The sequence below is a fragment of the Xenopus laevis genome, chromosome 5L (assembly GCF_017654675.1).
Source record: "Xenopus laevis strain J_2021 chromosome 5L, Xenopus_laevis_v10.1, whole genome shotgun sequence".
Classification (NCBI taxonomy): Eukaryota; Metazoa; Chordata; class Amphibia; order Anura; family Pipidae; genus Xenopus; species Xenopus laevis.
In genome coordinates, this window is record NC_054379.1 from 89234800 (window position 1) to 89262116 (window position 27317).

Genomic DNA, 27317 nt, shown 5'->3' on the forward strand with positions numbered 1-27317 from the left:
TAGTTCTGCACAATTTAGTATCATCTGCAAAAATAGAAACAGTACTTTCAATGCCCACCTCCAGGTCATTAATAAACAAGTTGAAAAGCACGGGACCTAGTACAGAGCCCTGCGGTACTCCACTAACAACACTGGTCCAATTAGAAAATGTTCCATTTACCACCACTCTTTGTAGTCTATCTTTTAGCCAGTTCTCTATCCAGGTACAAATACTATGTTCCAGGCCAACATTCCTTAATTTAACCAGTAACCTTTTGTGTGGCACTGTATCAAATGCTTTAGCAAAATCTAAGTAAATCACATCCACTGCCATCCCAGAATCGAGGTCTCTACTTACATTCTCATAAAAAGAAATTAAGTTAGTCTGGCAAGATCTATTACGCATAAAACCATGCTGGCACAAACTCATAGTATTATGATTTGCTATGAAGTCCAGTATCTTATCCTTTATTAACCCTTCGAAAAGCTTTCCTACCACTGACGTCAGACTAACTGGCCTATAGTTTTGAGGCTGAGAACAGGATCCTTCAGTGATTACACAAACTTGTGCACAAGCTTGTGAACGCTATTATCTAGCATAAACCTGAAGCTTGGTTTATTATATAGGAATGGGACCTGTTATCCAGAATGCTCGATATCTGGGGTCTTCTGGATCTTTTTGTAATTTGGATCTACATTTGTCTGCTACACATAGGGGCACATTTACTTAGGGTCGAATATCGAGGGTTAATTAACCCTCGATATTCAACTGTCGAAGTTAAATCCTTCGAATCGAACGATTTGAAGGATTTTAATCCATCGATCAAACGCAATTCCTTTGATCAAAAAAAGCTTAGAAAGCCTATGGGGACCTTCCCTGTAGGCTAACACTGAGGTTTGGTAGGTTTTAGGAGGCGAGTTAGGGGGTCGAAGTTTTTTTTAATGAGACAGTACTTCGACTATCGAATAGTCGAACGATTTTTAGTTTGAATTGTTGGTTTCAAAGTCGTAGTCGAAGGTCGAAGTAGCCAATTCGATGGTCGAAGTAGCCAAAAAAAACATTCAAAATTCGAAGTTTTTTTTATTCTATTCCTTCACTCGAGCTAAGTAAAAGTGCCCCATAATTAAATTAACCCAATAGGATTGTTTTCCCATCAATAAGGATTATTTATATCTTAGTTGGGATGAAGTACAGGGTACTGTTTTGTTATTACAGAAAAAAAATTAATATGTTTTAAAATTTTCAATTATATGATTAAAATAGAGTCTGTAGGAGACAACCTTCCCATAATTCTGAGCTTTCTGGATAATGGATCCTATATCTGTAGTAAGTTCTATTAACAGACCATATTTAATTTATAAGTGTAGAGTATAGACTGCAACCAGTTTTATTCACACCAGCAAATCTTATCTCATTCACTTCATCTGCACATATGCTGATCATGCTCTTGGTCACCGTCAGTGCATGTTACTGTCAGAATTCTTCAAAGTAATAAATGATTATCTGGAAAGATTGTTACATCTGGGTCAGCTTATACTCCAATGTTGTCTTATCAGCAGTTTGTATATGAGCTGGTCCAGAAGTTTTGTTTCTTTATGTAAAGCACAAACTGCTTCCTTTGCATTCTGAATAAGGCCTGTAGCTCATTTATTATAAATCTCATGTAGAAGGTGCACTACTGTACATATGATCAGTGGGTTGGGGAACAAAAAAACCCCACAAATCAGGAAAAATTGCAGATATGTCTACTTTTTTGGAATTAATTTCTGGAGATTTTTGGCTATTCCCATACCATGTCACATAATGCCTCGATCTGTTACAACACCACAATTGTTAACAGTTTCTGTGCCAAATGTTGAATTATTAATTAAAATGGAGTCTATGGGAGATGACCTTCCCATAATTCACAGCTTTCCGAATTACAAGTTTCCGGATAATGGATCCTATATCTGTACTTATAAATAAATGAATTGTTTCATTGAAAATATAATGTGAAAATAATTGATTACTGATATTAAGTCAATGGACATAATTACTTATAATAATACATTAATAATTACTATGTTTTATTAAATATTCTTTGCTATGGATATGAGATTTGAAATTTTGAAAAAAAAACTGCAAGATTTGTAGCAGATTAAGCAGTTGGGCTATGGGCTCTTATACACGGTTGTTCTGTGAATGTGAATTGCCGGCGGGATGGCACTGGGATCGATTCGGCTTTACAAAGTTTCTTTGGGAGGCAACTTCGGGCGACTTTGGAAAATGAAGCGATCTGAGTGCTATCCCAGATGCGATTCACATTCTAGCCGACAGGAAGGCATTTCGGGGAGATTAGTCGCCTGAAAGAGATGAGATTTGTCGCTGGGTGACTAGTCTTCCCGAATCTTTATGTTTGCCACCACCCGTAAGCAACTTCGGGCGACTTTGGAAAACAAAGCAATTCGAGTGCCATCCCACCGGCGATTCACATTCTAGCTGGTGGGAAGTCATTTTGTGGAGATTAGTCGACCCGCAGAAGAGGAGATTTGTCGATGAGCGACTAATTTCCCCGAATCGCTACGTGTGCCACCACCCTAAAGGGGTTGTTCACCTTTGAATTAACTTTTAGTATGATGTAGAGAGTGATATTCTGAGATAATTTGGTTTTCATTTTTTTTATTTGTGGTTTTTGAGTTATTTAGCTTTTTATTCATCAGTTCTCCAGTTTGCACATTCAGCAGTCTGGTTGCTAGGGTCCAAGTTACCCTAGCAAACATGCATTGATTTGAATAAGAAGTATGGTATATGAATAGTAGAGGCGTGAATAGAAAGATAAGTAATAGTAGCAATAACAATTAATGTGTTGCCTTGCAGAGCATTTGTTTTTAGATGGGGTCAGTGACCCAATTATAACATAGAACTCTGGAGAACCAAGATATTCGTTCAGTGATTCATTTTATTCATACAGTGCACGACATGTTTCGAGCCAACTAGCTCTTCCTCAGGTGCTTATACAAATGCTGTGGGTAACCCAAACCCTTTAAAAACCATCAAAAACAAACAACATGTCCATTCCCATGTGGCTAGACACATTCAGTTACATTGTAACAAATTTTACCTGCGGAGTACTGCCATCTTGTGGCCTACTCCGAAATTACACCATGGATACAATACTGTTATACATGTCAATAGTCATTTTGAGATACAACATTGTGGTTGCAGGCAGTCTCCTACCCAGGGCCGCCATCAGGGGGGGACAGGGGGGACAAGCGTACCGGGCCCGGGCATGAAGGGGGGCCCGGCAGCGCTGCATTTTTTTGAAGATCCGGGCCCCCCTTACGAGCGCCCGAGCCGTACGTCTTGCCTCTTCAGTGCCGAATGCGGAAGTGCCGAAAAGCCGAAGCCGATGCGACGAAAAGACCCGAAGTCACGGAAAAAGCCGAAGTCCCGAAGCGCCGAAAAGACCCGAAGTCACGAAAACAGCCGAAGCCGAAGTCCTGAAGCAGCGCAAAGACCCGAAGTCACGAAAACAGCCGAAGCCGAAGTCCTGAAGCGGTGAAAAGACCCGAAGTCACGAAAAGAGGCGAAGTTGAAGTACTGAAGCCATGAGTTCAATTCTACTGAACACCAGTTTGTGTTTTTTTTTTTTTTAATCCCCTGGCCACCAATGTATTATTTTAATATTCTATAGGCCCCTGCCACCAATCTTTTTTTTAAAACTTTTGTTTTTGGGGCCCCAATTTTTTTTTAACTCGTAAGGGGCCCCTTGCCACCATTGTTTTTTTTTGGGTTTTTTTTTTTAAAAAAAAATTAATTTTCTTTTTGGTGGCCCCAAATTTTTTTAACTTGTAAGGGGGCCCCTGCCACCAGTTTTTTTTTTTTTTTAAAAAAAAATTATTTTTTTTTTAAATTTTTTTTGGGGCCCCAATTTGTTTTTAACTTGTAAGGGGGCCCCTGCCACCATTTTTTTTTTTTTCAAAAAAAATTTTTTTTCTCCAAATTTTTTTTTGGGGCCCCAATTTGTTTTTAACTTATAAGGGGGCCCCTGCCGCCAATGTTTTTTTTTTTTTTCAAAAAAAAATTAATTTTTTTTCAAATTTTTTTTTGGGGCCCCAATTTGTTTTTAACTTATAAGGGGGCCCCTGCCGCCAATGTTTTTTTTTTTTTTCAAAAAAAAATTAATTTTTTTTCAAATTTTTTTTTTGGGGCCCCAATTTGTTTTTAACTTAGAAGGGGGCCCCTGCCACCAATGTTTGTTTATTTTTTAGTTTTTTTTACATTTTTTTTTGTTGGGGCCCCAAGTTTTTTTTAACAGGGGGCCCCTGCCACCAATGTTTTTAAAAAAAAAAAAATTTTAATTTTTTTTTTTTGGGGCCCCAATTTTTTTTATAAGGGGGCCCTGACCATCAATAGCTTTTTACAACTTGTGTGGGGGGGGGGTTACTTTTTTAGCGCTGATGTCTGTGTGGTCTTTTAACTGCGATGTGGGCGGGATATGGGGCGGAGCTTGGTCGTCAGTGTGGGCGGGGCCCAGGGGGCCCCAAAAATTTTGTTGTACGGGGCCCCGTGATTTCTAATGGCGGCCCTGCTCCTACCTTCAAGTAAAACAATCCCTGCAGTGTCGTTAGCAAACTGTAAGGACAAGAAATTTATTATATTATTTTACAAAAAACATTTATAACTCAACGCATCATTTAATCCCAATGGTTCCAGTGTGTTCAATGCATCTATCCATTTCACCTCACGCTGGAGTAACAGTTTTTTTCTATCCCCACCTCTACTAGAAGCAGGGACCTCATCTAACACCTGCCATCTTAGGCTAGCACTATTGTGCTTGTTTTCAAAAAAATGTTTCCCCACTGGTGTATGGGTTTTAATTTCGTTTGGATCATAATTTGTTATGGACCTTTTGTGTTCATTGATCCTCACCCATACCTTTCTAGAAGTCTGCCCTACATACATCTTGCCACAAGGGCATTTCAAACCATAAATGACAAATTCTGTATTACAAGTAGCATATTGTTTTACCTTTATTTTATTTCCCCGTAATGGATGGGTTATATTTTCACCCTTAATGATGGAGTTACAACATCCGCAATTTAAACAAGGGAAAGTACCTAATTTGGGAGTACTTAGAAATCTTGTAGTTTTTTGTTTGCCTCTTATGTCAGACTTAACCAGTCTATCAGCCAGATTTCTTCCCCGTTTATAAGAAAAGGTAGGAGGGTCCTTACAGTATTTGCCCAAAGAGGGATCTTTCTGAATTATGGGCCAAAATTGGCAGATTAGGTTTTGCATAGTTTTGCTATTTGGGCCATACGTAGTTACAAAGGGGAAACGGTTTGTTTCTTTTTTACCAACCTTTCTTTGAAGTAAGGAATCCCTAGTAACCCTTAGGACTTCGTCACGTGTTTGGGTTAATAACTGTCTTTCATAACCTCTAGCTACAAACTTTTCTATTAGCCCATTGGCACTATTGAGGTACTTTAGGTCATCAGACGCTATCCTTCTTTTCCTCAAAAATTGGCCCTTAGGTATACCTTTAAGGGTACTAGGTGTATGGTAACTTGTCCTAAGCAGCATATTGTTACGTTCAGTGGGTTTATTGTACAAGTCAGTTGTCAGTTTGTTCCCTTCTTTTATCACATTTACATCCAGATAATGCACCATTTTAGTATTATACTCCGCTGTAAATTTAAAGGAGAAGGAAAGCCCCAGGGCGCAAAACCCCTCCCCCCCTCCCGTGTATTGCCCCCCCTCCCTCCTCCCCCCTGGCCTACCCCTCCCGCTGGGCAAATGCCCCTAACTTGTTACTCACCCCTCTGCGCAGGTCCTGTCCACGGAGTTCACAGTCGCCATCTTCTCCCACGCGCGTCTTCTTCCTGCTCTGACCGGCGTCTTCTGGCGCATGCGCAGTAGGAACAGGTACCGGTACAGCTCTATTGCGCATGCGCCGAATGTCACGAAGTTTTCCGATTTCACTTCGTGACATTCGGCGCATGCGCAATAGAGCTGTACCGGTACCTGTTCCTACTGCGCATGCGCCAGAAGACGCCGGTCAGAGCAGGAAGAAGACGCGCGTGGGAGAAGATGGCGACTGTGAACTCCGTGGACAGGACCTGCGCAGAGGGGTGAGTAACAAGTTAGGGGCATTTGCCCAGTGGGAGGGGTAGGCCAGGGGGGAGGAGGGAGGGGGGGCAATACACGGGAGGGGGGGAGGGGTTTTGCGCCCTGGGGCTTTCCTTCTCCTTTAATGGTTGGATGTTGTGTGTTAATGTGATCAATAAATTCATAGAGTTTTGCTTCAGTCGACCCCCACAATAGAAATAAGTCATCCACATATCGTAGATAGCATTTAATATGTGTGCTATATTCATTGTGACCCAAAATTAACTTTTGTTCAATAAAGTGCATGAAAATGTTGGCATAACTGGGCGCAAGATTGCTGTCCATGGCAGTGCCTTGTGTTTGGATGAAAAATTCATCATTAAATCTAAAATAGTTCTTTTTCAGAACCAGAGTTAGTAATTCCAACAAGAAAAATATCATATTGTGTGGAATATTAGTGGCAAGTAATGCCTCCTCAATACAGTGTATGCCCTCTTCATGTGGTATTGAGGTATACAGAGATTGGACGTCGATACTACATAGTACCCAGTCCTCCCCCACATGTTTCAAATCTTGTAGCTTGCATAAAAAGTCAGTGGTGTCTTTAAGGCATTCAGGGATTGTTTTAACTATGTTCTGAAGGTAAGAATCAACGTATTGCGAAAGTGGTTGTAATACCGACCCCATTCCTGAGACAATTGGTCTCCCAGGTGGGTTGACTAGGCTTTTGTGTACCTTAGGGAGTAAGTATAATACAGGTGTGCGGGGATATGTAGTAATTAAAAAATCTTTATTATTTTTTGTAATAATCCCTGATTCAAACGCTCCCAGTACTACATCATCAATAAATTTTTTATCTGCCAAGTAGGGTCGTGTTGCAATTTGTCATAGTGTGCAGTATTATTCAGTTGTCGATGTGCTTCAAATACATAGTCACATTTGTTTAAAACCACTATGCCACCCCCCTTGTCAGCTTTTTTAAAATTATTTTCTAAGTCCCTCAATGCTTCACGATTCTGTTTAGTAACATTATTACGTATATTGCAGAAGTCATTACGCCACTTAGTCCCTGCTTCATGTAACACAATATTTTCAAACAGTTCAAGGGCGTTATTGGTTACATCAGGTGTAAAGTCACTTTTAGGTTTAAATTTCAGTCCAGGATTATCACACTTCACTACAGTTGTATCTGCAGATTTTTCAAAATAAAGCTTAAGTTTCAGCCTGCGTGTAAGTTTGAAAAAGTAAATTTTCCAATCAAAAAAATCCGTTTTATAAGTGGGGATATATCCTAACCCCTAGTTAATAAGTTCTTTCTCACCATCACTTAGAACATGGTTGGATAGGTTAATGATCAAGTCCACATTGTTACCAGTACATAGCGGTGTTACATCAGAGTTAATTACCTTAGTGTCGAAGTTCCCTGAAGTTAGGGACGGTAGAACTGTCTCTGTGTTTGTTTCCTTTGAGATTTCCGCAGCATTCCTTCCTCTGCACCGGTAGCCCCTGTGATGGTACGTTCCTGCGTGTACAAGCGCTCCCCTCCTCCGCCCGCATCTCTCCCCTGCCTGCCACGGCTGGAAAAAGGATGTAGTCGTTGGTTGCGGTCCTCGAGGTCGCTGTAGGAGTAGTCATCCGACTCGCTTCCACCGGACAAATAATTCATAAACTATAAAAAAAGAAAAAAATGAAGACCAGTTGAAAAGTTGCTTAGAATTAGCCATTCTATAACATACTAAAAGTTAACTTAAATTTGAACCACCCTTTAAATTAGCTATTAGTAATAACTGCTTATCATAAGACATTGGTCTTTAGTAAAAATGGGTAGAGTGTTAATAAAAAATATTAATAACATTTTGGCTTAATACATTTGCAGGGTTATAAGTTTGATGAGTTATAAGTTTGTCTTTTAGACATTCTTTGGCTAAATTCCTAATTTACTATATAAAGCCAGTTTCAACATAGTATTCATAAATATACTGTAGGTTACATGTCTTATTAATAATTATATAAGACACAAAAAATCATTAATAACCTGTAAGATATCTACATATAAATGGTGCTTAGGGGCAGATTTATCAAAGGTCGAGGTGTATTTTCGAATCCGAAAATTCGACCCTTGATAAATATGCCCTTAGTGTCACATGACCCATAGTTGATATTTGTGTATTATAATAATGTACCCCCCTTAGTAAAATATGATGATATTAGAGGGACAGTCATTCATTAGTCGCTTCAAATATGCTTATTTTTTACAATAGGGAGTACATTATTACCTATATAATTTAAATTGGTTATTGCTATTATGTAATCTCAGTGTTTTTGTTAAAGGAAAACTTTACCCCCAAAATGAATACAGATAGTTTATATCAAATTAAGTGACATATTAAAGAATCTTACCAAACTGGAATATATATTAAAGTAAATATTGCTTTTTTACATTTGCCTTGAATCACCATTTGGTGATGGTCTGTGTGCTGCCTCAGAGATCACCTGACCAGAAATACTACAACTCTAAGGGGCAGATTTATCAAGGGTTGACTTTCGAAGTGGGAAAATACTGGGATTTTATTCATCGTACGTTCGTATTCCAATCGTACGATCGTACTCCGATCGTACTTCGAATCGCACGATTCAAATGATTTTATCGTACGATCGTACGATTTTCCTTCCAATATAAAAAACTTAGAAAACTGCTCTGGAAGGTCCCCATAGGCTAACATAGCACTTCGGCAGGTTTAAGTTGGCGAAGTATTGAAGTCGAAGTTTTTTTAAAGAGACAGTACTTAGATTATCGAATGGTCAAATAGTCGAACGATTTTTACTTCGAATCGATAGTATCCTATTCGATGGTCGAAGTACCCAAAAAATTACTTTGAAATTCGAACTTTTTTAACTTCGAAAATTCACTCAAGCTTAGTAAATCTGCCCCTGACTGTAACAAGAGGAAGTGCGGGAAACAAAAGACATAACTCTATCTTTTAATTGGCTCATGTGACCTAACATGTATAGTTAATTTGGTTTGTTTGTGTGCACCAGGGGGCTGCCCTTATTTTTTAAAATGGCAATTTTCTATTTATGATTACCCAATGGCACATACTACTAAAAAAGTATATTATTATGAAAATGGTTTTTTACACGAAGCTTTTTTATACATATGGGCTTTTTTATGCATTATATTTTTTTTTATAAAGACCTACATTGTTTGGGGGGTATAGTTTTTACTTTAAGCATGATTATCCATTATGAATTTAATAAACGCTTAGCATTCTAAATGGTATTTGTGTTTATTAAATGTATATTTAACTCTTCTAGAGAGTAAAAATAATGAAGCAGTAATTAATGGAGTGCAAACCAAGGCCGGACTGAATTATAATATCTTGGAATGTCACATGAGAGAAGCTGCAAGAGATTCCAGTCAGTAACAGGCGAATACAAGCCAGATTAGTGCTCTGATGAAATATCCAGTGTCTGTAATAGCGTTGTGGACCACATGCCTATTATATAAGGGGTTTAGTGAAATCTCTGTTCAAGGACCCCAGGGGGATGTGATGTGGGCAGCAGCCAACTTGACTTCTACCTCAGTTAAGGCCAGTGAGTAGCACACATGGTGTGGGAAGGTTGAAGTCTGATTGGAAATTATAGGGAGCAGTGGCACAATGCACTCAGTGATGCATGTGGCTAGTTTGCTGCCTGTGATGAACAGCTGATTCAATGAGTGCACCAGTGAGGACTGTCACCGCTGGAAGATACAGCAGAGCAGATCTGTTACTTGCCATTATGCTCAGAATACCTTATTCTTTCATGCTCCTTGGGTTGATTTTCTGTCTCATTCTTGCAACAGAGGGTAAAAGGCACAGGAGGAGGAGATGGGCAGGACAGTTGGAGGCGAAGCAGAAGCAGGCCAGGTAAGCCCCTTTACACCTAGCACTTGTTTAGTTCTCTTGCTGCTCTCGCTGTTAACCACGAGCACTCAGGAACTACATCCTAAGCAAAATAAATCAGTATTATCATTCTCAGAGCAAATCCACCTCTGATTGTTAGAGGTCCAACCAATGTATCAATACAAATTCAAATCTTAGCATTTTCTTTAATCCTTGCATCTTAGTTTAAATGCATCATCACCCTGCAGAACTGCAACTCCAATATTTCAGGTCAACTGTAAATTCATTTCATATACGTTATAGTAGTGCTAAATATGTAGTATTTTTGGATGATGTCAGGACAATGTTCTGATTCTGCATCATTTTATATACGCACATGTGCTTACTTGGAGATTCATTTCAATGCATCTGAAATCAAAAGGGTGACGTGAAGCATTTCTTTTATTTATGGTAATATATATATATATATATATATATATATATATATATTTATTTATATATATATATATATATATATATATATATATATATATATATATATATATATATATATATATATAACCAGTTTTTCTTAACAGTGCAGCCAAGGGTTTTGTGCAGTATTATCATTCTGTTATTACAAGGGATGTCAGAATCTGATGCTTGTGTTTCATGTCTGCTAGTATACACAGATAACAGTGACAACATAATGAGAGCTGGAATTTGCTGCAGATTTTAATGCAGTTGGACAGCAGTCTGTTTCTACTTTTTGCACATGTGTGTGTGTTTATGGCAGCATGTATATTCATGTGTCTGTTTATCGTTTCCTTCAAATGGCATTCAACAAAATCATACAAACTAGCTTTAAAAAGACAGCCACCATATATTAAACCAATCTGGCATTGTTCGTGACCCTTTCATCTAACATTCTCCCACAATATACAGTATAAGAATACATAAAGACTAAAAGTTATAGTGGATAAAACATGAAATGTCACTGTCGCCACAAATACATTGGCTGTACCTTGTCATTGTTATTAGAAAGGGTGAGTGTGAGTGTGTGTACATCAGTGATTCAATAGACTCTACACATCTTGCCTGCATATGATTTTTAGCATTCCCCTATTGGATAAATCAGGGTGTTATTAAACAAAGAGGTGCACAAATTGCACAGAAAAATAGATGTGTAACTTTGGGGGCATATTTGTGCAAGGTCAGAAAACACAAGAGAGAATTTTACCTTGCTTGTATTCTCCGACATCCCTGATTACATGATTAAGATCTCTCTTGTGTTTTATGAATTTGTTTACCGTGGATCAAATGGTAATAAACATGCCCCAACCTTACAATTACTGTTCCCTTAAAAATCAAATATAATGGAAACTACAAACAGGCTTTATTTAACAGTATATTTAATGCCCTCATCAGAAGTGCAAGAAGAAAATCTGGGCTAATAGAGATCTGCACATGGGATTCACATGTGGACCTTAAAGATAGAATAGGTTTAAAAGCTTATGCAGTCTGTATTTTCATCATGGTGCACCCCTTCTTTTGTCTGGTTCCAGTTACTGGTTGTGGAGCAGCACTATGGGCTATTTTTCTGTGCTTAGAGGGGTAGCAATAGCAAAGCAATGCTAAGCAGGTAGGATCACATAACAAAAATAGTTGCTAAAATAAGATTCATTATTCTCTATGTGGACTCTCTGCACTATAGTAAGTTTCTCATTATGAAATGTCTTGCCTTGTACAAGTAGTTAAATACATGATGATGATGATGTAATGTATGGAATTCTGTTGCAGTTTTAAGGGATGCTGATATCAGATAAGAATAATAGTTTTCAAAAAGGTTTATTAAAAGCTAGTTTGTTACAGCAGCTCAGCAGAATCTACTGCTGTATATTAGCCTCAAGTAGTTGCCCTTCGGATGTTCACTTGTTTCTCCAAAGTTCATGCATTTGCCTTTGGATGGATTTGTTAGCATTAGTGGTTTGTCGTAAGAAATACAGAAGACAATATAGTTGTATATAATACATACAGCTCAATTACAGGGACTTGGAGCTAACGCCACCAAATCATTTTCAGGCCAAGGATGTCACACATGTCACCATCAAAATATCAAGCTGTTGTGAGTTACTCTCCAACTCCGAGCATTCTTTGCTTCCCAAGCTTAGCAAAGATAATTGATTCATCTGGGAGCAGCTGGAAAGCTTCATGGCTATTTTGGGGTTTTTTTTGTAATACATTGCTTGAAAATAAGAAGATATGAGCAATAACACTGTATGACTATTACAATGTTTGGATCTATGTATTGCAGTATTTTTATGTAGCATTTTTAAGCTATTTATCGCTGATATTTCAAGGATACAGTGGGTTTGATTCATGTTTACTTGCCATGATGCTTTGTAGAGTTATTGGAATGTCTGTTGTATTTCTGACACATTCACATTGGGGCAAATTCACTAACCTCCGAAAATTCGCCAGCGACGACTTCACTCACAGCGCAACACTTCACCAGGCGTAAATTCGCCAGGACAACGCTAATTCCCAAAAATCCGAAGTTGCGTCCAGGGCGCAAAACGCTGGCAAAGTTGCGCTAGCGTTACTGTGCCAAGCAAAGCAAAGTTGCTCTAGCGTTGCCTAATTTGCATACGGCGGGAAGTTAAAGTTGAAAGGACGTATATGTTGCAACAAATACATTACATTACACAAGCCCAGGAAACCTTAATAAAATAAAATACAGTTGTTATATTGCCCTACACATGAGCCCAGTGTATAGTTTATGTGCCATATGGAAATGTAGGAGGGGCCAGTTACCCCCCAAAAAATTACGCTCTTTTGCAGCCTATCACCCTGAAAAAAAGGAAAAGACACTAGTGTTTTTTGGGACTTAGAAAAATGTTCAATTATTTTTTGAGGAACTCCTATCTACTCTATTGCACTTCGCCTGGTCTGAGGTGGTGAAGGCAAGTCTGGCGCAAGAGGTAACGTTCAGTAAAATCTGCATCTTAGTGAATTTGCGTAGTTACGTCAATTCGCCAGAGCGCAAATTCACCTGGCGTTAGGGAGCGAAGTACCGCTAGAGTCTATCTTCTTCCGAAATGACGCCACGCTGGCAAATTTTCACCAGCACTAGTCACTTCGTCCTTTAGTAAATTTGCCCCATAGTGTTTTACAGAGTTGTTGTCCTATCACATTCACACAGACATTAGTGCAGTTCACTGGGAACCAATTAACCTGCCATTATGTTTCTTATATGAAGGGCTCCTTACATTTTTCCTAGTCTCTGCAAGCCTGACAAAGATTTTGTGGCATTTTTAATAACATTGGAGACGATCATCACTGGTGACAGCAACCAGTCAGATCTTTGGTTTTGTTTTCTACATTGTAGGTGACTGTTCAAATCTAATTGCTGATTGGTTGCTATGGGCAACATCACAGGTGATTTATCCAAAATAAGATAGCAGTAAAACCCAACACTCTCAGATTATTTGCCAAGAGTTGATTTAGAATTAAATAATTCTAAATCAACTCTGGGAAAATAATCAGAGTGTGGGGGTTTTACTGTTATCTTATTTTGGATATATTAAAATTAGTATTTATACCTCTATACAATCTGACTAAGTGAAGGTGAGATTTTAGTAAAAACTACCGGGAAATCCTTGTTTCTTTTTTTTTTTTGAACATCAAAGGTGATGTTTGTCTCCAATGTTAATTAATATGCTGCTATGTTCTAGTGCGGCAACACCTGCCAGCCTATGGCACAAGACATTTGTGGAAGATTTGAAAACAAACTGCTGCCTTAAACCATTGACCCTTCCTCTTTCCTGGTCACTGTACAGTAAATTCATGAATTAGAAGCTCCATGCATGTTTTCAAAACCAGCACAAATTCTGTGTCAGGATTCACCCATCTAAATAGGCACCTAACATCCCTGACAGCCTTTAGTTTCAGAATTCCAATTTAACGGCACCACAATCTGCAGGGCTGTATGGCATAGGCTTCCAAACTCTGTTTATATATAAATAAAATATACTAAATATATATAAATGTGCGTATCGGTGTGCTTATGTTTACCAGCAGAAATGTCTTCAGAATTAAGCTTTGGTTTTTATTCCATAAACGATTTATTGTATATGAGATCCCCTGGTTTCTAATGTTTCTGCTGCAAGGAGATTAGGGTTGCCACCTGTCTGCTTTGGTTTCAATGCTCTAAAACAGACACAACACATACCATTATATTTGTGATACTCACAGCGCTCCCAATAGCATGGGGTCGCTGATTTTTCCTTTTCTTGGGACACTCTAATGTTGTGGGGTATTTAATCATGCATTTTCAAGCTGCTGTGTCCATATCAGCACCCTGCGTAAGCTGTATAATTCAGCATGTGCAATTTAATGGGGTTCATATAGGAAACTGTTATTATCATTTACTTGGGTACAATGTGCCAAGTGCAAAAAAACAGCACAAATCACAGACACAATGCAGTGCAAAGAGCTGGGTCCATCTCTGAATGTTGCACTGACTGCCAATACTGCATACAGCAGGGATGTATATATACACAATGTAGGCATTCACTGGCATATCCCTTTCTTTCTTGCATGTCAGTTAGGAGTAGGGATGCACCGAATCCACTTTTTTGGATTCGGCCGAACCCCCGAATCCTTCGTGAAAGATTCGGCCGAATACCGAACCGAATCCGAACCCTAATTTGCATATGCAAATTAGGGATGGTAAGGGGAAAACATTTTTTACTTCCTTGTTTTCTGACAAAAAGTCATGCAATTTCCCTCCCGCCCCTAATTTGCATATGCAAATTAGGATTCGGATTCGGTTCGGCTGGGCAGAAGGATTCGGCCGAATCCGAATCCTGCTGAAAAAGGCCGAATCCTGGCCGAATCCCGAACCGAATCCTGGATTCGGTGCACCCCTAGTTAGGAGGCACAAGGCAAGAGTGCCAGGTGAAGGAGGAAGCTGTAGAACCCAGTATCTAACATCTACGTTAGGGGTCCCTCGTTTCTGTGCGCTGCAACATACACGTCATTTTCAGTTTGGCATAAGGCATAGAGCAGAGCTTGCACTTCCTACAGTTCCAGTTGCAAGTCCTTAGTGAAATGACTGGCATCCATAGTACATGAGTGCTCATCTGTAGAACATGCCATTTATTTGAATCTATTCTGAATAGATGGCAAGTTCCATATCTGCTAGATACCACTATACATATATGTGTCACGGGCACCGGACTCCAAGGACTCTCTTATACAAATACTGATTCAACCTCTGACCCTATAGATGTTACTTAGACAACAGCTTCCAGCATCAGGTGATCATTTGTGGAAGGGCTAAACTAGTCCTGAAACCTTTGTGCCACGTTTGAATAAATTTGAGTACAACCCCAATTTTGCATTAAACATGACAGACTACTTTTCCTTTTTATAAATTGTATGCACAGAAGAGGCCAGGGAGGTACCAACCTAAATCACACTGTTTTTTTGTATATAAACACAAATTGGACATTCCTGATTTACCTACTGTTATTCTAAACATGGATGCACCTTCCTTCCTGGCCAGGGCCCTACTCTTTTATCTCCAGTCCTGATAAAAGTATGCTTAAAGGAGTTGTTCTCCTTTAAATGAACTTTTAGGGCAAGGCCAGATGTGGCGTTTTTGCCGCGTTTTTACGTTGCGTTTTTAAAAAAAACAGCCAGGCGTAAATACACCACTGAAACCACATGCGACACTCAACATGCGCTTTTCATGCGTTTTTCAGCACGTAGAATTCTTTTCCCAACATTCACTTCTCATTCTTCTCATTGAGAATTTAGACGCCATATTTAAAATACGCTGCGTATTTACGCAAAGTGTGGTTTCAAACGTGCAGATCCCATAGAGTCTATTGATTTGGTAGTTTCTTGACGTATTGACGTTTCTGCTAAAAAACTACGGATTTCAGCTTGCAAGCACCCTGTGTGAATTGCCATAGTGCGTTTTCCATTGGTTTCAGTGGTAGTGCAGTTTATGCGTATTTAAGCCTGGCTGTTCTTTTTTAAAAACGCAACGTAAAAATGCTGCAAAAACGCCACTTCTGGTCTTGCCCTTAGTATGATGTGATATTATTAGTGACATTCTGAGACAATATGCAATTGTTTTTAATTTTTTATTATTTGTGGTTTTTGAGTTATTTAGCTTTTTATACAGCAGCTCTCTAGTTTGCAATTTCAGCAATCCGGTTGCTAGGGTCCGCAAATGTCCCAAGCAACCATGCCCTGACTTGAATAAAAGACTGGGATATGAATAGGAGAGGGCTTGAATGGGAAGATGAGTAATAAAAAGTAGCAATAACAATACATTTGTAGCCTTACAGAGCATTTGTTTTTAGATGGGATCAATGACCCCAATTTGAAAGAGCCAGAAGAAGAAGGCAAATAATTCAAAAACTATACAAAAGAAAACATTAAGACCAAAATTGCTTAGAATTAGCCATTCTATAAAATATTTAAAGATAACTTAGAGGTGAACCTCACATTATGACGAGTGAATTACTTTAATACACCCAGTATCAGTGAACTTATTTTTATTTTCCTAGTCATGTATATAAGAAGAATCACGATCTCACCAAAATTCGAAAGAATAAAAATGATCAGCTTCTCCGTGTGGACGAACATGATTTCACTATGAGACCTGCCTTTGGAGGTAAGAAAGATATGCAAAAAAAGTCTGATGCTCACAATTGATTGGGTCGTGTAAAAATATCATTGGTATTAGTTAAGTAAATTATTAAGCATGAATGACTGCAGCTCATCTGAGCACAGAAGGAAGATCAGGCCAGCCTTTAAGGCATTGCGCATGCTGCATACATAAATGGCAATTCCAAAACTTTGCAGCAATGCAATAACCCTTGCAACCAGACATTTGTTTTTATTAGCAGTGGTTCCCCAACCGTGGGGCTGCCTGAAACAGTGACATGGGAGGGTTCAGCCAATTGGTTTGCGCTACTAGATTGTGGAAGCCAGTCTAAAGGGGAGATTAAGAATTACGTTTTTGGACCTATGGCTGACAGCAATGTTAGTTATTTCTGGAATTTTGTTATTAGATAATGCTGACCAAATGTTTGATCCCCAGTGGGGTCTTTGTGAACCAATAAATTCTGACACCCACTAGTCTAAAGTTTATAACTTGCACAGAATTGTATTAATACATCCTATGAGTATACATTGTTTTATTTACATTTTATAACTTGTCAAAGTTTCTGCTGTTGGAGCAGCAGGGCAAGGATAAAATACCACATTAGGAAGTTTAATTGTAGTATGTGATATATTGTTAATCTGACTGCTGATTGATGTCCTTGGAGTATATACTATGATTGGCTGTCTTGCCAGTGTCGGACTGGCCCGGCGGGACACCGGGAAAATACCCGGTGGGCCCCGACCCTTAATGGGCCCCCGCCGGGCCAGACACCTCTCCAGATATCTTTTAAAAAGTTTCCCTCCCGAACTCCCGCAGCGCCGATCAGCGCAGCGCCTTCTGCGCATGCGCCAGGCGCCTTCACGCTGGTGCGCCAAGCGGCGCCTTTGTGTGCGCGCGCTCAGCGCGTCGCAGTAGGGGTTGGGGGGCGGGTCGGAAGGGGCCCTGGACAGTAGTCCCGGTGGGCCCCGGGCCCCCCAGTCCGACCCTGTGTCTTGCTATTTTGAACACCAGAATAAATATTTCGCTTACACTCATGTCCTGACAATTTAAACAAATCATTTTAGTGTTACTGTTGCAAAAGGGTTAGGGCCCTTACAGATGAGCTCCCCTGCGTTCTGGGTTCATGCGTTCAGCCGCATGGGATCGCAGGAGTAGACGCACTAAATTCTATTCAATGTTTCTGTACTCACACAGACGCATGTAAGCGCCAAATGCAGGTAAAATGCAACATGCTGCGTCCCAACCTGTGTTGGGTGCTTACATGCATCTGTGTGAGTACAGCCACAGTGAAAAGAATTCAGTGCGTCTACTCCTGCACTCCCCTGCAGCTGAACGCATGAATGCAGGGGAGCGAAGGTAAAAATGCTCGTCCGTAAGAGCCCTAAGATATATATTCTATTTTCTCAAATGCTGGGCTGCTTATTGAACAACACAGTAAAACTACTCAAGGGTCAAATTTTGGATATGAAAAACGTAAAAAAAAATACCAACCGAAATTAAGTCTAAGGTTTTTTTTGGCCGAATAGGTCAGTTTTCGATCCACCAATTGACTCCAAATAGGTTCTAGGTTCTAGGAGGTCCCCCATAGGCTAAAACAGCAATTCGGCAGGTTTAGATGGCGAATTGTTGGTCTAATTTTTAAAGTGACAGTACATGATAAATTTCGATATTCGAATTTTCAAATTTATTTCAAATTCTAATCGAATTTGGACTATTCCCTAGTTGCAGTACACAAAAAAATAGCTAGAAATTGGAATTTTTTTCATTCGAAAATTCACCTTGACTATTGATAAATATGCCCCATAGTGTTTTCACAGCAGATGTTGTCAATAGAAACCGTGAACTTGCGCCTATAAATCATGTGCAGACCTTATACTGACACAGATGCTAAAACTTACAACAATTTTTTAGGACATTTGTGTATGAATGTCAAAACACACATGTGCAATTCTGATGCATATAATGCAACTTCCTCACAAAGCCATAATAAGATCGTAATTAAGGTAAAATACTGTATTTTCAGTAAAAACACGTGGAATTGCATCAAAATTGCACTTTGCACACTGCACTTGTGACTGTGAATTATCCTTACTGTCAGGCAACAGAGATTTTATTTAATGTGTAGGAATCCATTGTCCATCTGTTGAAATTTGACTTCAACAAATGTATACCAACCTCATGACTTACACACTTGCAAAATCACACTGAGCAATAGCTCGACCCACAGCCTTTAAATGTGAGGACTTGCCAGATGAGCAGATTTTAGAAATTCTAGATCTCATTAAAAGCCTGTTGTGGTGGCAGCCATGGCCCAAATGTCAATTATACAGCCGTTGGGCCTTAGAGAGATTATGCTGCAGAATGATCTTGTGCTTGGCACTTTCTGACGCTTTTAGGTTAATCACTTTAGTCTTTTCTGTATGTGTTAAGAAGGCAAATAGAATAACGTGAAAGAAGAGCATAGTGCAGTTGAGTCATTATACCAACTGAATATAGTTTTGTTTTTGCTTTTATAAAAGCTTCCCTAATCCCCCACCCTAAAAAAAATATTCAATTTGTGCTGCTTGTTCAAGCCTTAAATATATTGAATTATTTCTTCCTTTCTCTGTTAAAGACTGCATCTATGCTAGGAAAAGGAAACTTTTTAGTTGGCAGCAGTAGAACATCCTACTTTCCATTTATAAACACAACTCCATATACAACACATTAGGAACTAAAGGGCTAAAATATGCCTAGTCTATGCCACAAAAATATATCTTTATAAATGTCTGTCTGAGAAATGGAAAGATGGATATTGTCTTTGTTGATCAAGCTGCCCCCAGACAGTACTGTAAAATGCTACCGAGTGTTCACCAGTTAACAACGTTCTCAGACATTTATATTCTCTGTACACATGTACAGAATATTCCTACATAGGCATTAAATAAGGATTATAAATGCTATGGATGGAATGTCTCTAGTTTTGTAGCAAACATTATCATGGGATAGAAAAGAATATTTGGAAATGATTTTAATGGCACACGTGGATAATAAACATCTGGAGCGGCGGAGCATGTGTGGGTGTCTTTGCAGGGCATCAGGATTAACTGTAGAAGCTTTCTAATGATCATACGGATTAGTAAACACAAACAGCAGGCATCTCTGTGTGAGTGATCAACAGCTGTTTAACCCCTAGTTAACATGGCTAGGAGAGAATGATTCTTATAGCGCGGGAAGTTCCTGACACTTGCACCTTGTCCATATGCCGTACATACAGAGATTCTGTATATAGAACAATTAATTTCACCCATCGAGCGGTTGCTAAAATATAGCACAATCTCGCTGCCCGGGAATACTGGGAGTTGTAGTTTTATAATATCTGAAGTGTCATAGTATGAGGATCCCTGGACAAGAGCAAAATGCTTATCTGTGCTTTAATTATATAACTATTCTCGGCAGTTAGAGATTAATGTATGTATATTTTTATTTGTAAAGCGCTCCTTGAGGGCAAAGCACTGTACAACAAAACATTAAATTAGTAGTAACAAACAAGGGGTCATTGGAATACAAAGTAACAATAAGTGCATTATTAGAAATACAATTCACATAAATATAAAATATAATTACAATGCAGATTAAGTGCTCAGTGTCAAGGAAACAAAAGGCTAGAGGACCCTACCCCGTAGGGCTTACAGTCTAAATGGGAGGGTAACATACGGATACAATTCAGAAGGGTATTAAGGTGCTGTGGGTTACAGTTTGTTAAACTGTTATATAAGTGCCAGTTCAGGTGTTTAATGTCTGATTAATGTCTGATGAAGAACTGATGTGAGGATTAGTGGGTAATTTGAAGGGTGAGAACATTCCCTAAGTGCAGAGACACAGGCTGCTATTTCGGGAGACAAACCGATACTTCTTAGGGTGACTAATTTCCCCTGAACTGCCTTCCCGTCAGCTAGAAAATAATAAACACTTTGTTTTCCGAAGTCGCCCAAAGTTGCTTCACGAGGAAGCAATCCGAGTGCCATCCCGCCATATTCTAGCCGGCGGGAAGGCAGTTAGAAGAAGAAGCGATTTGTCGCTGGGTGACTAATCTCCCGAAATAGCAGCGTGTCTCTGCCCTAAACATGTGGTCAATGGCAGTTTACTTATTACAAATTAAATCCTATACACATGTTGTGGGCAAGACCACATGAGCTATCTGATGCACAACTGTTTAAATCTCCTCTAATGTACATTTTTATACAACAGCAATGATACGGGTTGGGAAAAGAACTAGGAGCTCAGGGCAGTGCACAAGAGCCTGAGAAATATAGTAAAGTAATGTCTAACAGTAATAGTAAATCAATGTCTAACATGCCGGCCTGCTGCTGTTATTGAACTGCAACTCCCTGACTACTGTACACATTAAAAACATCTAAAAAAGGTACACTATGCATTCATTTTTTATATATGCATTTCTGAGAGATTTCAGGGCCAAGTGAGACCTACTGAGGCCCACAGCAAATCCCTTTTTCGGTCAGTCTATCAATAAACTAAATAAAAAATCTGGTTGGTTGCTATGATGAATTGCATGGTTCAAGACAACATGTAATTCTTAATATCTGACTGTTGTTGAATCTATTAGTATGCTCTGTATTTTGAATTGCTGAATGGCTTATTTACCACAAAATATTTAACCACAACAATCCATATTTTTCTGACAATTTTTTTCCTGCAGTAAGGTAGAACAAAGTGCAGAAATATATAGGTAGGGGTTTGACTCTGAGGAAGTGCCAAGTATGTAGGCAAGAAACGCGTTAATCAGCGCACCCACTGCACAATAATTGTGTATTAATAAAGTTGCTTTTTAAGAAAATATTTGGCCATCTATGGATGTCCAGAATAGCGCCCGGTAATGCAGGACCTTTTTGTGCTAAAGGGGTTTTACCTGGCCAGTATTTTACCCACATGGCCAGTTAAAATGATGCTTTCTACCAATGTTATTAATAGGGAACAAAATATAAAAATACGGAGAGGCTGGTATTATTTTTCAGAAAAGGTGGCAACCCTATATATCAGTGTTAGGTTGCATAGTCCTTGCTGCTTTTGTCTCCTACCCTCAACTGCTTATTTCTCATGTTGTACTCACAGCTTACTGTGGGTATGGAGCAAGAAGCCCACCCTGCCCTCCTTCAACCTCAAATACCTGCACTTCATGCCACATAAACATGGTGAGTTGTGATTACAACATGATAAAGCAACACTCCCCCAACCCTGCATTAATCAATGTACAGCACAAACAACATTAGGGCTTTTAGGGTATTAAGATGCAACATGCACAGATGCTGTATTTTCTTGCACTTGTGCTCAGGAGACAATAGAGGGTTGCATTTGAAACTGAATCACATGATATGCATATTTACATGCTCAGCATTTGTTTGTAAACGCAGATAAAGTTGCATATCGCTTGCTTTTGGAGAGAACTGGGTCTTACAATCCCCCACATTGGAGCATTGGAGATTAGAGCAAACTTGTAAACATTGGTGGGGTCCAGGGTCTGTGCTGACCCTATTCCACAATAGCGAGGAAGTTTGGGAAAGAGTTGAATGCAATGCTACAGCAAGTAGAAACCAGGCACCTTAATTACCTTCAGGACCTCCATCAGAAAAGACGGGGGCCCACACAACAAAATTATCTGGGCCCTGCCCAGCACCCCAGGCCCCACCCAGAACCCACACACTCCCTCACCACAGTAAAAAAGCCACACAAACATGGGCTCTAAATAGGGTTGCCATCTGTCCGGTTTTAACCCGGACCCAGTCAAAACTTCCTGCCCGGTTGTCCAAATGAGTAAAACCAGGCAGGATTCCATTGACTGACATGGCGATCAGGCAATTGCTGATCACTCCATCATAGCCACGCCTCCTGACATCAGGGACATGGCTATCTACGCGACGGCCCGCCCCCTACCCGGTCTTCACCGTTTCAAAAGGTGGCAACCCTAGCTCTAAAACACAAACACTATAAACCCATTGGTATCCAGCCCCCCCTCCACAAGTTCAAAAACATATTGGTGGCCAGGGACCCCCCTATAAGTTAAAGACAAACAATTGCTGGTCAGGGGCCCACATAAAAGTTAAAAAATCTTCATTTGTGGCCAGACCCCCCAAAAGTAAAAAAAAAAAACAATTGGTGGTCAGACGCCCCCATAAAAATTTAAAAACTTCATTGGTGGCCAGGCCCAAGTTAAAAAAACATTAGTGATCAGGGGCCCCATAGAGAATTAAAAAAGAAAAACTTTGGCAGCCAGGGGTCCATAGAGGAGTAAAAGAAAACATTGGTGGCTAGTAGAACCTCAAGTTCTTCAGGTCTTTTTGAAGTTTATGTCTGTTTGCGGCTTTGTGTCTGTTCGCGCCTTTGGTTCTTCGGCTTCAGGTCTTCTGCGATATCCTGCACCCTCTTAAGGAAGGCCCAGTTAATTTGGAGAGTTCAGCATAGCCAGGCCCCCCTTAAAACATAAAATTTACTGGGACGTCTGCCCCCTGTGCCCCCTTGATGGCGTGCCTGGTTACCGTATGGTCAGCAGTGTAACTAGAAGGGGTCTGAAACCCCTGCACCCACCCAGCAGTCTCTGCCCAACCACTCGCTTATCTGTGGATGATGGCCAGAAGGGGCAGGGGAAGGGAACTACCATGCAGCAGACCCCCACTGCTTATAGTCCTGCCATTGCCTATAAAATATAAATTCATATGAACATTTTACACATGGAGAGGCGTGGCACAAGTTGAGTTATGTCCAAGTTTTTGTTAAACTGCTTGCCATTATAGTTGGTGGCTTATGCATGTCATAATGCACGACAGATCCCACTGGCATACAAAAACCATAGCCCTCCTTGTTTTCAGCAATAATTCCTCAAATGTGTATCAGTAGTAGCCAAAGGACTACCATCAGCTGTAAGAAGGAAGTAGTTTGCAGACCAAACCTGGCATTTTATCTCCAAGTTGTTTTTTATTTGCTTTGCAATATAGAGGTTGATAGAAAACACAGGGGTGCTTCACCAATGAGGTGAGTTGAGGCTTTCGCCTCAGGTGGCAGTGCCCCACTAGGTACCAGGGGCAGCAAAAATGCTGCTCCTGGTACTTTAAGAGCGAATTTCCGGGGGAGGGGGGGCAGCAGCAACCACTGCTGCCTCAGGCGGCCGAGGGGCCAGGATCGCCCCTGAGAAAACAACTGTACTTTAGCTCTGCAAAACTGCAGAGTTCTCATATTACATAATTAAGAAAACACTGGGGTTAAAGATGCTAAATATTTAATCTTCTGGAACATTAGAAGAAGTGGATTTTTGAGAACTTAAAGCCGCAATGTTACAGTAAGAAGTCCGAGGGAGGAAAGAGAAAAGGATTAAAGAGGATTAAAATGATGATTCATGTGATTCCTGTTAATCAGAATAGTTCACCTTCGCTATATCTCTTATTCAGAGGAGCAGATACCATAGATAGCATTAGACTTACCATCATTAGACTATGGGTTGTTTCATACACTCAAACCCCCGAATTTTACATAAACCGTCCCTTCACGTTCTAATGCATTTCAATGTGAGCAATTTACCTGTTTCCCCACATTTTACATCATAATTTTTCTTTTAAACTCCTTTTTATCCCCTGTGAATGTTGGTTTTCCTCCATTTCAAGTCTGCAGTTTACACCATTTTTACAGGAAAACCCAAAATTCATGTACCCCCATTTCACAAGCAACAGCTTAAATCATGCTTAAATATGCTCTCATCCTATCCCATCTAGACTTCAGTAACCTTTTACTTGCTGGCCTCTCTAACTCCCATTTGTCACCATTGCAGTCTGTGTCGCTACTAGAATCCTTCCCCTCTCATCTAAGAAAGAACAGGCCCCTCCACTACTGAAATCCTTACCTTGGCTTCCCTTAAAGGAGAAGGAAAGCTACCAAGACAGTTTACTGCCAGTAGTTTATCCACAATAGTGCAAGCTAGAATGCTATATTTATTCTGTAGAATGTTTTACCATACCTAAGTAAAAAGCTGTAGAAGCTCTCTGCTTGTTTAGGATAGCAGCTGCAGTATTAGCTTGGTGTGACATAATTTCCTGCCAGAGTCTCTCATTGCTCATTTATAGCACTGGGCTCAGATTACAGCAGAGAAGGAGCAAATTGAGCATGCTCACGCCTGGGAGGAGGTTTAAGCTGAAGGCAGGAAGTCTGATACAGAAGTTCATGTGTACACAATAGAAGGAAATAAATGCAATGTTTCTTTTGACAGAGGTCTCAGAGTAGCACTACTTTGATGGTTTACTGGTGTATTTAGGTAGACTTACTTAGTTTTAACCTTTCATTCTCTTTTAAAGCAGCAAATAACTTAAAAGCTTATTTTAATTCAAACACCTTCATTTCCCTGCACCTCAGAATTTGTTTTGTGCTCCATACATTCCTGGCAGACTCCTATGTCCACTCAGAGCCATGATTTGGTCACACCACCCACTAACACTACTGTTTTCTCTTGATGCTCCCTGAATTTCTCTGGAGACAATATTTCCTCAGTTGGCTAAAAAATAAATTCAGTGACTGCCTCTTGAAGCACTCACATAATATCTTCATAATATCTTCATACCTTAAGTCTACGAGAAAATCATGTAAACATTAACTTAACCCAATAGGCTGATTTTGCTTCCAATAAGGATTAATTATATCTTAGTTTGGATCAAGTACAATGTACTATTTTATTATTACAGAAATTGAGTCTATGGGAGGTGGCCTTTCCATAATTCGGAGGTTTCTGGATAACGGGTGTCTGGATAACAGATCCCATATCTGTACCATTCAGTTGACATCACCTTTGAAAACCATTTTGTATGATAAAGATGTTGCAGCCAAGCAACTGCACTTCACTGGGACATGCAGAGATTAAACCACATATTAAATCAGTTTACAGAGATCAAAAAAGGGATTAACTGTTTAAAATAATTTAGAAAATCAGAACGTTGAGCAGATCTCATTTCTCAACAGTTACCAAAAAAGCTTAAATACTGGAGTACAGAAAGTAAAGGCTCTGATTTTATTTGGAACAAATACTCTTATTGCTGATAAAACTATTATGGCATCAGATGGTCCCCAAACTCAAGATAAACAAAACAAAAATAAATAAAGCTCTGTAATCTCAGTGTATGGACTGGACTGCCTGGACTATTTTTATCTATCATGCTTGCTTTCAACCTTTTTTGTATTGCACCTACATCAAAGTCTTTTAGGGCAGTGGTTTCTGAACTGCGAGGCTGGCCCCCGGGATGAGGGCATGGGGCAGTGACTGGGGAGTTCAGCCTGAAGGCCGGTCAGGATATGAATTGGGGAGATTTGACATTTTTTCTGGATGAAAGCCCATCTTAAATGTCAGCTAGGGTAAGATATGGAGTGAATATGTATATGTTGTTCTAGATATTCTTGCAATTATAAATGAATTACTGAAACACCAATATTTTCCTTAATCTGTACTCACTTGATCATTTTAGGGCAGCTCTGACCTTCAAGGAGGGCCCTGAACAAAGTTTGGACTTTAGGGTTACCCTTAGGGTTATACAGAAGGGTCTTTGGATTGCTTTTGCTACTGATGATTGCTGGCAATGAAATGGTTAAAAGTACAAAAAACAGAACAGCTAAGAATCCTATTAAAATATATACAATTGTTGGCATTGTAATATGTGGAAGTGTCAGTTTGGTTATTCTTTATGTACTAGGTTGTACCTATCTATTAAGGGGGTTATTCACTAAACTCCGAATGCAAAAATCAGAAAAAAATTGTGATTTTTAGTTTATAAAATTTAGAATCAGAAAATTCGGCATTTCAGACCCGTTGAGGTTGCATAAAAGTCAATGGGAGAAGTCCCAATGATTTTTTGATGTGTAATACCCCAAATTTTTCCGGCAAAAATTGGAGATTTCGGGTGAAAAATTTGGACTTTGATAAATAAGCCCCTTAATGTCAGGCCCATACTACTGACAGACGTAACCTCTTATCAGGTGTGCTCATCCATTGGCTCATTGTGCATACTGGGAGCTGTAGTAAAACCACCATTGGACCACATTTGCTATTATAACTTTTAGGGGGTTATTTACTAAAATCCGAATTTATCTCACATTTTATTTAAAAAAAACACGACCAAACTCCCATGCCCAATTTTAGCTTATTTATTAATTTATTAATTAATAGAATTGCTCTTATTTTTTGGGCTTTTTCGCCGAATCGCCCTCATTTTTTGAGATTTTGTCAGGAAGTCCTGTAAAAAGTCCGATTTTCGTGCTAAACCCAGCACAGACCACAAAAACTTTAAATTGAGGTAGATACCTCTCCCATTGACTTAAACAGGACCTTGACAGGTCTGAGATGGCAAATTTTCTGACTCTGGTTTTTTGCAGCATTGGGGTATAATAAATTACAAAAAGTAGATGCTTTTTTCCTCTAAAAATTTGAGTTTTCTAGTGAAAAAAACTAAGATTTTTCGAGGTTTTAACATTTGGATTTTAATAAATAACCCACATAATCTAATAGTAAGCAAGAATACTAGTAAGAAGTCTGTCATCTTTCAGGAGTTTTCTATTATGACTACATCAGGCCTTCTGAGCCTGGGGAAAACAAGTAGATCCCGGGATACAAGAACAAAACATAGAAACATCTTGCTGTGCTTATTTAGATTGTGGGTCTGTGTTGCTTCAAGTG

At 39.5% G+C, this 27317-nt stretch overlaps 1 protein-coding gene across 1 annotated transcript in view; it reads left to right on the forward strand.

Annotated features, from left to right (window-relative positions):
- Positions 1-9547: 9547 nt before the first annotated feature.
- The window catches only part of gabrr2.L (gamma-aminobutyric acid (GABA) A receptor, rho 2 L homeolog), a 31569-nt gene continuing 13799 nt past the window's right edge, over positions 9548-27317 (forward strand). Inside the window, exons 1-2 of the mRNA XM_018262443.2 lie at positions 9548-9978; positions 16518-16624. Coding sequence (XP_018117932.1) covers positions 9785-9978; positions 16518-16624 — 301 coding nt within the window. The 5' untranslated portion in view covers positions 9548-9784. The remainder of the gene's footprint in view (positions 9979-16517; positions 16625-27317) is intronic.